General features: G+C 38.5%; 1 protein-coding gene across 2 annotated transcripts in view; it reads left to right on the top strand.

The window, feature by feature from the left end:
* Positions 1-13,056, top strand: part of HS2ST1 (heparan sulfate 2-O-sulfotransferase 1) — a 175,174-nt gene extending 162,118 nt beyond the window's left edge. The window contains exons 5-7 of one of the 2 annotated variants that reach the window (XM_046024601.1): positions 8,192-8,289; positions 10,051-10,208; positions 11,381-13,056. In XM_046024601.1, coding sequence (XP_045880557.1) covers positions 8,192-8,289; positions 10,051-10,208; positions 11,381-11,610 — 486 coding nt within the window. In that variant the 3' untranslated portion in view covers positions 11,611-13,056. The remainder of the gene's footprint in view (positions 1-8,191; positions 8,290-10,050; positions 10,209-11,380) is intronic. The other variant, XM_046024608.1, reaches the window with a different exon arrangement.
* Positions 13,057-13,280: the final 224 nt, after the last annotated feature.

Raw genomic sequence — 13,280 nt, 5'->3', positions numbered from 1 at the left:
TTTTAATGCAAATAACCATTTTTCAAAAAAGTATAGAGTTGTATTTTACATTTTTGCAACTTTTTAAAAATATCTGGCTTAATGTAGACAGTTGGATTTTTATATCTGCTATTGAATCCATCTGTTGAATATGTTCTTTTGGTTGAATGTATAAAGAAGATCCAGGTTTACACCGATATGTAATCGGAAAACAGAGGATTTTAAGAGCCTTTTTTAGAAGATTGTGGGTGTTCTTCTTTAATACTACACTAATACGAAATCTGAAACCACAGCAGTGAACTTTTTATGTTCTGCTACATTAAAATCCATTTATATATTTTTAAACACTTTGAATGGATATTTTAAACTGAGCGTAATTGTATATCATCATGCATTGGACTTTGGAAACATATTCATACACTAGGTTATGTGGACCTTCCAAATGTTGACACATTTATTATACAATACCAGAAATTGACATTCATTAATATCATTACTGATCTCATCAGAGAAGTCTTTACATATTGGGAAACTATCAGACTTATGGGGGCAGATTGAGTTTTCCAAAATTTTTTATTTTTGCTTGAAAGCTTAACTTTTGTCACCAGCTGCCACAGGATTTCTCAGCCTCGACACTGTTGTTGTTTTGGGCCAGACAGCTTGTGGTAAGGGGCTGCTTGTACACATAGGATGTTAACCAGTATCTCTGACCTCTAACTAGTAGCATCCCCCCATACACCCCAGTGGTGAGAACTGAAAATGTGTGCAGACCTTGCCAGATGTCACCTGCTGGGTCAAAACAGCTCCATTTGGGGACCGCTGGGCTACCAGCACTGTCAGTTGTTTTCTGCCAAGGGGCAGGTACACTTTGTTCATTTTGAGAAGATATCGGCCAGATACCCAAGTTTGAATAACCTCAGTTCTTTGTTCAACGTAGGGCTTCTTATGGCTTCTAAGGAATATTAACTGTGCCTATAATTCTCATCACTCACATTTTCTAAATATTATAAATATTTTGGTTTTTTTTTTTTAAAGATTTTATTTATTCATTTGACAGACAGAGATCACAAGTAGGCAGAGAAGCAGGCAGAGAGTGAGGAAGGGAAGCAGGCTCCCTCCCCGCTGAGCAGAGAGCCCGATGCCGGGCTTGATCCCAGCACCCTGGGACCATGACCTGAGCTGAAGGCAGAGGCTTTAACCCACTGAGCCACCCAGGCGCCCCATAAATATTTTGGTTTTGAACTGCCCTATAGATTATTAAATTTTTTTACTAACTTTTGTTTTGTTAGTGGAACACCAAGGGGAGGGGGTCATAGTTCTAGAAAGAGTAAATAGTTACATGCTGTAAATAACAATCTAAAGGAGAATCAGTTTATTAAGTACATGGGGTGGCTGGGTGGCTCAGTGGGTTAAAGCCTCTGCCTTTGGCTTGGGTCATGATCTCAGTCAGCGTCCTGGGATTAAACCAGCAGGGAGCCTGCTTCCCCCTCCTTCTCTGCCTGCCTCTCTGCCTACTTGTGATCTCTCTCTGTCAAATAAATAAATAAAGCCTTTAAAAAAAAAAAAGTACTCATTGCTCTTGGGATTACACTTCCTACTCCAATTTGTATTTTTTTTAATTTCTTACTCTAAATTAACTAGACTTATTGACAGCTATAAGTATTATAATGAATTTAGAATATTCTACCTAAAAGTATGTATTAGTTTATAAAAGGTAGTAATGAGGTTAGAAGAAATCCATACTTAGTGCTGCCTGATTCTCTCATTAACTTACAAAATTCTGCCTCCACCGTTCTTACCAATTCACAGTTCCCTGACCTTTGTTTGTTTATGGAACATGAATTTTACAATTGTGTCTCAGAAAGGCTTGTGAAAAAGGTATTATTTGGATAGTTAGTATTTTTTTTTATATATTTTTATTTATTTGACAGAGAGAAATCACAACTAGGCAGAGAGGCAGGCAGAGAGAGAGGAGGAATCAGGCTCCCTGCAGAGCAGAGAGCCCGATGTGGGGCTCGATCCCAGGACCCTGAGATCATGACCTGAGCCGAAGGCAGAGGCTTTAACCCATTGAGCCACCCAGGCGCCCCTGGATAGTTAGTATTTTATATGTAAAAAGCATCACAGGATAGCAATATAATTCTTTACAGCTCATTTTTATTTGAACGCTTCAGATAGACCAGTATTCTCTATCTCAGCCAAAGGTGCACAACCCAGGGTCAGCCTTGACTTGTCTTCTTTCCCGGTTTCTGATGGGACCATAGGTGTTTCCTTTCATTAAAAGAGAGAAAGCAGAAGGGTCAGTTATCATGGAGTTGAAGAAAGAGATGATGAGTTCAAATTGGATCTTATTTCTTAGTCATGTATAAGTTAAGTGGAGGTATCCACTAAAAATTGTATTTGTATCTCAAAAAATAGGTCTGAACTAAATTATAGATTGGGGAGTCATCAGCATTAGGTGAGAATTGAAACAAGAGATCGAATGAAATTGCACTTGGAAGACCTAGAATATGAAAAGAGGACGAAATGAAAAAGAAGGGGAGCCAATATGTAGCTCTGGGACATGCTAACCTTTAAGGAGTAGGCAGAGAGTGAGGAGCATGACAAGGAGCCTGCGGTAAAAGAATCAGAAGGCAAACCCGATGAGTCCAAATAGATGGGAAAATAATTTCACTTGTGAAGGAGTTAGCAAATTGAGGATTTAAAACTGTCCCTTAGATTTGTCACTGGGGAGGTCATTAGGGATGTTTGAGAAAGTGATGTAAGTAGAATCCAAAGGGTCAGGGAGTAACTGAGAAATGAAGTGAAGACCTAGAGGAAAAACCACTCTTGAGAGAGAAGTTTGGCTTTAGGAGGAACAAAAAGCATCAGGAAATGTTTCTTTAAGATGACAGACACTTGGGCATATTATATATCTAAAGAGAGCAGGGTGATGGCTAATATAAGAAACTAGAGAAAAATTGTTGGAGCAGGATCTCAGAAGGCGGTGAGGATGGTATTCAAAGATAGGAGAAGGAAATACCTTTTGAAAGATGAGGGCAGCAGGGGGCTAGAGATGCAGATAAGCTTTTGTCCAAGCAGGAAATCTGGGGAGCTTACTCTTAGCTTCAGTTTTCTGTATAAAGTGTAAAGCCAGATCCTTTGCAGAAAAGGATTTCAATGTAAATATAATTGCCATCACTGTCAAGCATCACATTTTTATTACGTTTTTTTAAACTTCAGTTTTAGGAGTTAAATATCTAAACTAATAATTTAAATAGTCTAAAGAACATTTTGATATTCATGCTTTTAAAAACATCTGGATCTTGCTCACAATGAATTGTTCTTTCTAAACATAGATGGTTTTTAAGTGAAAAAACTGATCATAATTTTTTGTTTCTGTGGTGTACTGAACTGGGTTTTGTGGGAGGGGAAGAGAGGCTGGAGTATTTTTGTTTTTGCCTTTTATTTGAAGGACTTCAGATTTTAGAAGAGAGAAATATTTATGTATAGAAAATCCTATTTCTGAAATATGACCAAAATGTAGGAGAAGGCTAATAGGAAGATTTTGATGGTCATGGATTTGAGTGATAGCCATAAGTGTTACGGGTATGGAAGCCCAAGTGCTGATGTCACTGCTGGGGAGTCAATGCAGCGTCTCATCTCGGTGATCTTAGTGGACTGAATCATCAAGGTGTGTGTGATAAAGATGGGATTGAGTTGTCTTCATCTGGCTTCTCTCAGTAGGAAATACCGGGTTGACTTTATTCATCAAACATATGTAGAAAAGGGAGAATTACTGTTATGCTAAAATCTGGCACACGTGTATATTCACCAGTTTCTGATTTTTCATGGTCTCTTCTTTTCTCCATGTCTTCCTTGCTACTGGCTGCATTTGGGTTGTTTCTTTTAGTTGATAGGAGCAAAATTCCTCCCCCAACTGATAAAGGAAGCAAAACCCAATCTATTTTTCTACTTTTATATTGTCTAAGAAAATATTTGTTGGGCAAATTAAAGTAGATACTGAGCTTCTAAAAGAAGCCCAAATAATTTAAATAAGATTATTTATTTTATTTATTTAAAGATTTTATTTATTTGAGGGAGAGAGAGCATGAGCAGGGAGAAAGGGGCAGAAGGAAAGGGAGAGGGAGAGCAGACTTCCTGCTGAGTGTGGAGCATGAGGGATACAGGGCTCCAATGGGGCTCCATCCCAGAACCCTGAGCTCATGACCTGAGCTGAAATCAGAAGCTTAACCTACCAAGCTACCCAGGCGCCCCTAAATTAGATCATTTTTATCATACTTAAAAGCCTAAAAGTGAGGGGGTCCAGACTCTTAGAGCAATTTCTGCTCCACACGGTTATTCAGGGACCTACTTTCCTTCCATATTGTTATTCTGCTGTTCTTTAGGAAGTTGTCCTTAAGTGCTTGGTTGAATTAGGGTCACCACTACTTCTGCCTTCCAGCTTGTTGGGAAGGAAGGAAATGGAGGGCAAGCAATTTCTTTTTAACCAAGAGGCCCAGAACCTACTCATATCACTTCTGCCTTAAGTCCACTGACAAGAACTTAGTCACATGCCTGTACCTAACTGCAAGAGAGGCTAAAACTCCATGACTCTGGGAACAATGGAAGAGTGACTTTTGGAGAGTGCCCGGGTGGGCTAGCAGATTTCAAACTACTAGCCAGAAATATACTTAAAAATTATGTAGACATTGTTTTATTTGAAATACTGAAACACTTTAGAGCACAGGAATTAGGAGTTGGCTAACTAGAGAATTTAATGCATGCTTATTCATTAATCAGTTTTTATTCTAGTAGTGGATGTGTAAATTCCCAAAGTTGAGTAACTCTATGGAAATTTTTAATACTGCATCATTTTAATATCCTAGTTTCTTACATTTAAGCAAAATCTTTTCAATGTCTTTGAATCTTACGCACACAAAATGGTAGCAGAGATTGTGCATTCACCCACAATCATTTTAATAATTTGTTTATTTTCTGTCAGGGACTCTAATCATATAGAGGTATAAGGAGGCAGAGCACTTCCTCTGAGCTCCTTAGGCACCTCACTGTGATGTAGGATCTTCTTTAAATTGGGTAGGCATGGAATCAGAAACCTAGTATATCATCACTCAGGTCATTGAGCTAGAGATTTCTTGGAAATTGAAACATGGTAGAGATAGATACATACATCGGGTTTCTTTATTGTTATGAGCTACAAGTTGGCATAAATAATAATAAAACTTTTTATAAAGTGATTTAGGCCAGTGCATCTAAGTTGGACCATCTTATAAAATTCAGAAATAATGTTATGGCCACTGAAATATGGGGTTTATTGAGTCTTAAGAGTAAACAGGTGTTTTCACTTTACGTCTGTGTGTGTGTGTGTGCATCTATAATTTGGTATATGTATCTAACTAGCTACAGAGAGATCCTAAAAGAATTTGAGAAAACTCTAAGGACTGTCAGAATGCTTCATGAAAAAATGTTCCTGACTCCATCTTCACTAGAACTGTGCCTTTAATATTTATGAAAATCCCTGAAAATGGTGTCTTTACAATCATGTGCAACTACCGATTGTGCAATTTGTATGGCAATAGATTGTGTGCTGTGGAGGACACAAATGCATACTGCTTGATCCTTCAAAGAGTTGAGAGAGAACATAATACACATTAAAAAAAAAAATACATGAAGCAAGTTCTTCAGATAAAGATGTATATGTAGGGCACCTGGGTGGCTCAGTGGGTTAAAGCCTCTGCCATCGGCTCAGGTCATGATCTCAGGGTCCTGGGATCGAGCCCCGCATTGGGCACTCTGCTCAGCAGGGAGCCTGTCCCCCACCCCCAACTCTGCCTGCCTCTCTGCCTACTTGTGATCTCTGTATGTCAAATAAATAAAATCTTAAAAAAAAAAAGATGTATACGTAGATATACATAACTGCATCCTAAGAGCTGGCTGTTATAAGGCAGTATATAGTTAATTTATACCAGTCCAAAGAAGGTAAGAATAACTTTGGACCAGAATCATTGGAAAGATAGTCTTCTTGTAAACCAGATTGGTGAAGGAAGGCATTTTTAGAGGAAGAAAATGTAATCAGCAAAGGTATTTAGATTTAAGGTATATATCACATGCTTGAGAAACTACAAAACAGGCTAATCTGGTAAACACGGAAGTTACACATAGAGATAAGATAACTAGCTTTTCGAGGTCAGAGTATGAAACATTTCTTAAAGCCAGGATAAAAAGTTTGGGTTTTTTGGTTGAGACATTGGAAACCATTGAAGGTTTCTGAGTAGAGGATGTCAGAAGTGACTCCTTACACTAATCTGGTAACTGTACAGAGCACGTTGAAGGAATTGAAGGAAGGAGGGCAGGGAGCCCATTAGAAAGTGATTATAAGAACAGACACATGGCATTGTGGGACCCTGATAGAAGCAAGACTGACAAAAGATGGATTGGAAAGATGTTACCTCATCTGATGTTAAGTGATGGAGAAGAAAGATTCGGAAATGTTCTGAGATCTTTAGTCTGAATTACACCGACAGCATAATCCTTTTGCCAGAAGTATTGAGCATGAAGTAATATTGGAAATTCAAATGAAAATGCATCCTAGGTATTAGAAGATGAGAAGTGATGGATCTGGATGGAGGTAGAGATTTAGATGTCTTTCGCCTAGAAATTATAAATGAAACCAAGGAAGTAGGAAGTGTGAATAAGCTAAGGAAGGCAATGGGCAAGGAGAAGATCACAGAGATGAATTTCCATACCTGGTAGAAGGACCAAAATATGCCTTCAAAGAAGATAATGATAGTACATTCACAAAGGCACAGAGAACCAACAAAGCCAGAACAGGGAGTATCCAAAGATATAGATAAGGATCCAGTAGGGGCAGAGAGACCAAGAGATTTTCAGAAAGAGGAGGGTGGTCAGATGCCATGAAGGTCAAGGAGAACAGGAAACATAAAACATTGTATTTGACTATTAGGGAGGTGGGGTGGGGAGAGAGACCCACATAGACATAGACACATTCCCCTTATCACATGCCTGCAGTGGACAGTCAACTGTGGTAGATTCTCTTACGTCCGTGATTTTATTTCTTCCTCAAAGTAAGATCATGTCCTCCTTTCTTAGAGAAGGAAACAAACACAAAATTTAATTCTGGGTTCAGGATTCAAACCCAAGTTATAGACCTTTTTGCTATATCATGGAGAAGGTCATTTATAAAAAGAATGGGCAAATTATGGGCTGTGGTCTGCTGTTGTCTTTTGAATGTTACCACAATAAGGAACCATTCCACTCTAGCTCCACCCGGCACCAGGTGTAAGGATTTTCTGGTTCTAGTCTCACAGATTTTTGGTTAAAAGGACCCTTGGAGTGTATCTAATTATCTAGATTAGAAATTGAGGTTTGGAGTCCTTAAAGACTTACTTAAAATAAAGTTGAACCTGGTTCCAGAAGCTCCAGAGTATTTACTCAGCTCTTGCGCTCTTTCTACTCTTCCACACTTTCTCTTCTCAGAAGTAACAGGTGGCATTTGTAGATGTCTCACTGGGACAACGGGAGCTCCCGAGTTTGTTCGCTGGCATCTCAGGATCATTTCAAATAGATAGTGCCTACTGGTAAAATGCCTGTGACAGACTGTACATACTTGAAGTGAAGCTGATTAATTTTAGATTCATAGCCTGTGAGTCTGTTTCCCTTTTAATTAATTCAGTCAGATGCCCTGGACTGGAGGGCACACAAGTTATCAGTATCTGAGGTCATTTCTGCTTGGTACAATGAGTTTTGTTTTGTTGAGAAAAGGAGGGAAGACTTCAGTGTAGTCCTCCTTTTATTCTTTTCAAATGATTATTTCATGTGGAATATCTTTAGCTTTGTTTTTATTTAATTTCCTTTGGAAGGTGGCTAGAAAGTACAAATACACAAATTCAACATAAAGCAGTACTTATTCCCAAGGACAAATTGTTATCTGAGTGGGGGAGGGTTTAATTCGTACAGTAAAAGCAAAACAGAACTCCTGTATACATCAGCATTAAACAAAGATGGGCAAAAAAAAATCTATTTAACTTTCCTTAATGTCTCAAGTATGTTTTTGTAACCCGCCTATCTCTTTAATTTTACTAGCTCATCCCACCCGCTGCTGCCTGTGTATTTAATAACTTAACCTGTTAAGGTATTTGATAGGTGAGACCTGCGTTTATGGCTCCTGTGTGCTGTTTTGTGTCTGTTCCAGACCTTTGATGAATGTGTGGCCGAGGGCGGCTCAGACTGTGCTCCGGAGAAGCTCTGGCTTCAAATCCCGTTCTTCTGTGGCCACAGCTCGGAATGCTGGTAGGGACATAAAGTTAGCTTAAGTTGATAATCTTTATTGTCTCTATAATCTGTGTTTCACAAGTGTGAACATACCAGTCAAGGGCTAGGTATAGGGAAATTAGTGAAAGATCAGACTAAAAATAACATGTAATTAAGTAATAATCTAGTTTCATAGTTACCTTTAAGTGCATTGAAAAGATTCTTCATACATCATATCCTTGGCAGTGTTTTCTCAGATGCTGGTTTTTAATTTTGGGGTTTTTTTTTTTTTCATTTTTTGTTTTATTTTATTTTATTATTTCAGAGGGAGTTGAGAGTATAAGCAGGGGGAGGGGCAGAGGGAAAGGCAGGCTCCCTCCTGAGCAGGGCCTGATTCTGGATTCATCCCAGGACCCTGAGATCATGACCTGAGCCGAAAGCAGACTCTTAACCAACTGAGCCATCCAGGTGCCTCATAGTTTTTTGGTTTTGATGTTAAACATATTTTGCTATATTCTGGCAGATCTCCTAATTAGAGGCCAGGGATAATTTCATTAAACTCATTTTCTCCTAAGCTTGTTGTTTTAGACTTTCATTTTATTTATTTTTTAGCCTTTCATTTTATTATTTATTTATTTTTTAAAGATTTTATTTATTTATTTGACAGAGATCACAAGTAGGCAGAGAGACAGGCAGAGAGAGAGGAGGAAGCAGGCTCCCCGCTGAGCAGAGAGCCCGATGTGGGGCTTGATTCCAAGACTCTGGGATCATGACCTGAGCCAAAGGCAGAGGCTTTAACCCACTGAGTCACCCAGGCGTCCCTTAGCCATTCATTTTATCAAGAAAAGGCTTAGTGGGTAAATTATTCACCTGATTTTACTGTTAACTGATTTTCTTTTACTTTGAGAAAAGCCAAGGTTATGGTTGTGGTTTGGTCTGCTAATAAATATGAGGTGGAAAATAAAGGTTTTTTTATCTTTAAAAAAGTTTATTTCCTCGGAATGTGCAGAATTTTCAGTTTTTTTTTTAAAAATGGTACATTTTTATACATATTTATTTGTCCTAATTGTTTTAATAGGAAAAGTAGAAATAGGAGCACATTCAAAGTTAGTGTCTTCCTTAAAAGCATGATGAGAAATGCAAGGAATGCCTTTATTCTTTTGCTCGTTATGTGAGACATATTACTGGATCACTGTGGACCTTAAGGGTCCTACTCAATACATTATATCAAAGCATAATAACAGCACAAGAAGAACTGGAAGTATAGGAAGAACATCTTCTCAATTTTTAGTCATATCTTTAGAACAGAAATTGGCAGATTACCATCTGGAGACCAAATTTGGCCTATCATCTGTTTTTATAAATGAAGTTTTATTGGAACACAGCCATTTCCATTTATTTACTTACTGTCTATGACTATTTTCACACTGCAAGAGCAAAGTTAAGTATTTGTAACCAAGAACATATGGCCTGCAAAGCCTAAGATACTTACTTTCTAGCACTCTACAGAAAAAGTTTGCCAACCCCTGCCTTAGAGCAATAAAAGGGTATTGTCTTTTGGACTTTAGTGAGGAGATTTTAATTTAACTTCTTTAGTATGTTTCATAAATTCGTAGAACTGGGATGGACCTTCGAAATCAAGTAATTTACTCCCCCGCTCCCAGGACAGTAATAAAAGGGCATTAAGGCTTTGGATGGACGGATGTGTGTTTATTTTCTCCATCATCTTTAGTGTCAGCATTAAAAAAATAGGTAGCAGATTTCACAGCCAGGTTTCTAATTCCCTTTCTTTGGATTTAGGAATGTGGGAAGCAGGTGGGCTATGGATCAAGCCAAGTATAACCTAATTAATGAATATTTTCTGGTGGGAGTCACTGAAGAACTTGAAGATTTTATCATGTTGCTGGAGGCAGCTTTGCCCCGGTTTTTCAGGGGCGCTACAGAACTCTACCGGACAGGTATGTAAAGGACAGGTTTCTTTTTAAAGCTGTCCTTAACTTTGTTTGCAACTTGAAAAATATGTGTGATTTGACATTTCTTGAGTAAAGCCCAATAATTCCAGAAACTCGGATATATTATATTGCCTGTTTCTTCTTAGCATTTTCTTTTTCTTTTTTTTTTTTTTTAAGATTTTATTTATTTATTTGACAGACAGAGATCACAAGTAGACAGAGAGGCAGGCAAAGAGAGAGGAGGAAGCAGGCTCCCTGCTAAGCAGAGCACCCGACTCGGGGTTCAATCCCAGGACCCTGGGATCATGACCCGAGCTGAAGGCAGAGGCTTTAACCCACTGAGCCACCCAGGCGCCCCCCTTCTTAGCATTTTCAATACAAAACAGGGCCTGGCACAGCTGGTGTTTGTTCAATATTTTTTGAGCAAATAAAACATGCATTAGATAATAATTAGAAGGCATTGTAGGACTAGTGGAAAGATACGAGCTGCAGAACCAGCCTTCGTTAGAAATGTGTCATATTAACTAATGCCACACACCAAACATTATGACCGTATTGCACCTGAGACCTGTTTAGACCTAATGCTATTTAGAGTAAGGGTGGGATGGTGAAACTGAGTCCTAGCCATGATAATCAGCAGGTGCTGTGTCTGCCAGGGTAAAGTGTGCTTCAGGGGCCTTGACTGTATGACATAGCTGAGTGGCAGGGCTCTGGTCCAATCTAATGTGAGATTTTCCCCTCTTCTTTGGTAAGACCCAATATAGCAACTCTTCCCAGAGTATGCATATGCCCTAACTTCTCACACATGGAGAATGTATTAAGTTTGAAAAGAGATATTTTATCATATTTAAAAAATAAACTAGTCAGAGCACCAAGCATTTGATATTAGAACAGCATGTAAGGCGACAGCCTGCACTTTACTGAGTGGTGATCCTTACTTTTCTTATTTGACATCTCATTAAGTCTCTAACAGGTTAAGGATTTACATTATAAAGGAATAAATCACAGTTTTAGTATGATTAGGGCACCAGTCTTGCCTGAATGATATTAATGCAAAACAGTTATGTTACCGTCCTTCAATGTGCCACATTAACTTAATCCATCTCTCCACATAAAGAAGCATCTGCTCTTTTGTGTGTTCTTAGAATTATTCACCTTTTCTTTTTTTCCTTCGTAAGTAGGAAAGAAATCTCATCTTAGGAAAACCACGGAAAAGAAACTCCCAACTAAACAAACCATTGCAAAACTGCAGCAATCTGACATTTGGAAAATGGAGAACGAGTTCTATGAATTTGCCCTGGAGCAGTTCCAGTTCATCAGAGCCCATGCTGTACGGGAAAAAGACGGAGACCTCTACATCCTTGCACAAAACTTTTTCTATGAAAAGATTTACCCTAAGTCGAACTGAGTACAAGGTGTGACTGTTGGGTTCTTGAACTAAAACTTCGACCCTGTCTTCACCTCAGCCCCACAAGTCGGGTTGCTGATGGGTGTGAGAGACAGTGTGTGTTGAGCCGAGTTAGAGAGCAGTAACACCCGGGAAGTAGGTGCTGGCTGGTAAGTTTCAGTGGCCTCAGAGGTTTCAGTTTCAGCCTTTTTTCCTTTTTCTTCCTCTTTTTTCTTCTTCTTTTTTCCTGGTTAAATTTTGGTGGGAATTATAACCTCCTGCCCGGAAAAAGCCTACACATCGCCTAAAATGAACACATAGTGGGGTCTAATTGGAGGCTAAATACAATTTCAAACGTAAGTTCTGATAGTGTCTTTTGGACAAAACATTTTTTTTCCCAGCTAACCATGAATGAAGATTAATCCATTTGCTGCTTCCGCCTTCACCTGGAGGTTTTGGGTCATACACCTCTACTGAATAGTGTTACTGTTTGGCAGTGTGTGCTTTGTTTTTGTGAATCATGTCTCATGGAATTTATTGGAATGTTTGATCCTAAGAATGTTTCTGCGGTAGTTGGAATTGCCCACATTTATGTAGGTCGTTTTAATATTCTTTAAAAAAAATTGATCATTAGTGTTAAAAACCAATTTTAAAAGAGTCAAAGCAGTATTTCTGATTCGTGTCTTCCCAGTATCTAAGACTGGGGAGACACTTCAAGGAATGTTGACATTGTCTGGAGTTTCAGTTAAGGCTTCATTACATTCATGTCAGAAAAGTAAGTTTAGTATTTGTTCCTCCGTGGGATATTTGTAGAGCATATACTGACATATTGGTGATTCCATATTATAACTCCATTAGTGAGCTGTGGTATGGGTAGGATTTTCCTACTTCTTCTGTACTTTAACTTGTAGACTATTTTTACTAAGGTGCTTTATAATGTGTTTTAAAGCATTGCATTTACAAAAAAAAAAAGAAAAGAAAGGAAAATGCTGTAAATATTGCATATTTTATGTATTTGGACCAAAATGGTTAAAGTTAATTAGGTAAAAATGGTTTTGCACCAGTTTTATTATGTCAAGTAAAATCATCAGACCTACTGTTCTTGTAGTTCTCAATTAACTTTACTGTTAAACATCACTGAAATGGACTTTAGTAACCTTTCAATTTTGATACACAGAACATTATTCATAATTGGGGGCAGTAATTCAAGTGGGAAGAGTACTGGCCAAGAAGTCAGAAAACCTGAGTTCTGGTCCTGGCTCTGCCACTTATCAGCTGTGTGATCTTGGGCAAGTCACTTAACCTCTCTGCCTCAATTTCCTCGTCTTGAAATGAGGAGACTAATACCTGCTGTACCTACCTCACAGGGGTGTTGTGAGGAATAAACGAGAATCCGCTAATGCACTGTAGAAACGTAAGGGGTGATGGAAACATCGATCACGTACAGTTCCGTACCGTTCATTTTTTAACAAAGTAAAGGAAAAGTCCACTTCTAAGCTGGTGGAAAAAAAAGGGTTAATTTTGGTATAAATTTGTGTTTGATAAATATCTTCTCTGTTTTATCTTCCCTGTTTCAACAACTATGGAAATACGAAACACCTGTGAACTCTTAAAGATTCATGAACAGCTGCTTGAGTTCAGGAGGTTCCCTGTTTGAAAATGACTTCATTACCTGACTCAGGGCAGGGGAA

Source organism: Meles meles, chromosome 1 (genome assembly GCF_922984935.1).
Source record: "Meles meles chromosome 1, mMelMel3.1 paternal haplotype, whole genome shotgun sequence".
NCBI classification, from domain to species: Eukaryota; Metazoa; Chordata; class Mammalia; order Carnivora; family Mustelidae; genus Meles; species Meles meles.
The sequence above is the reverse complement of the archived record's forward strand: the minus strand, read 5'-3'. Positions and strand labels throughout refer to the sequence as shown.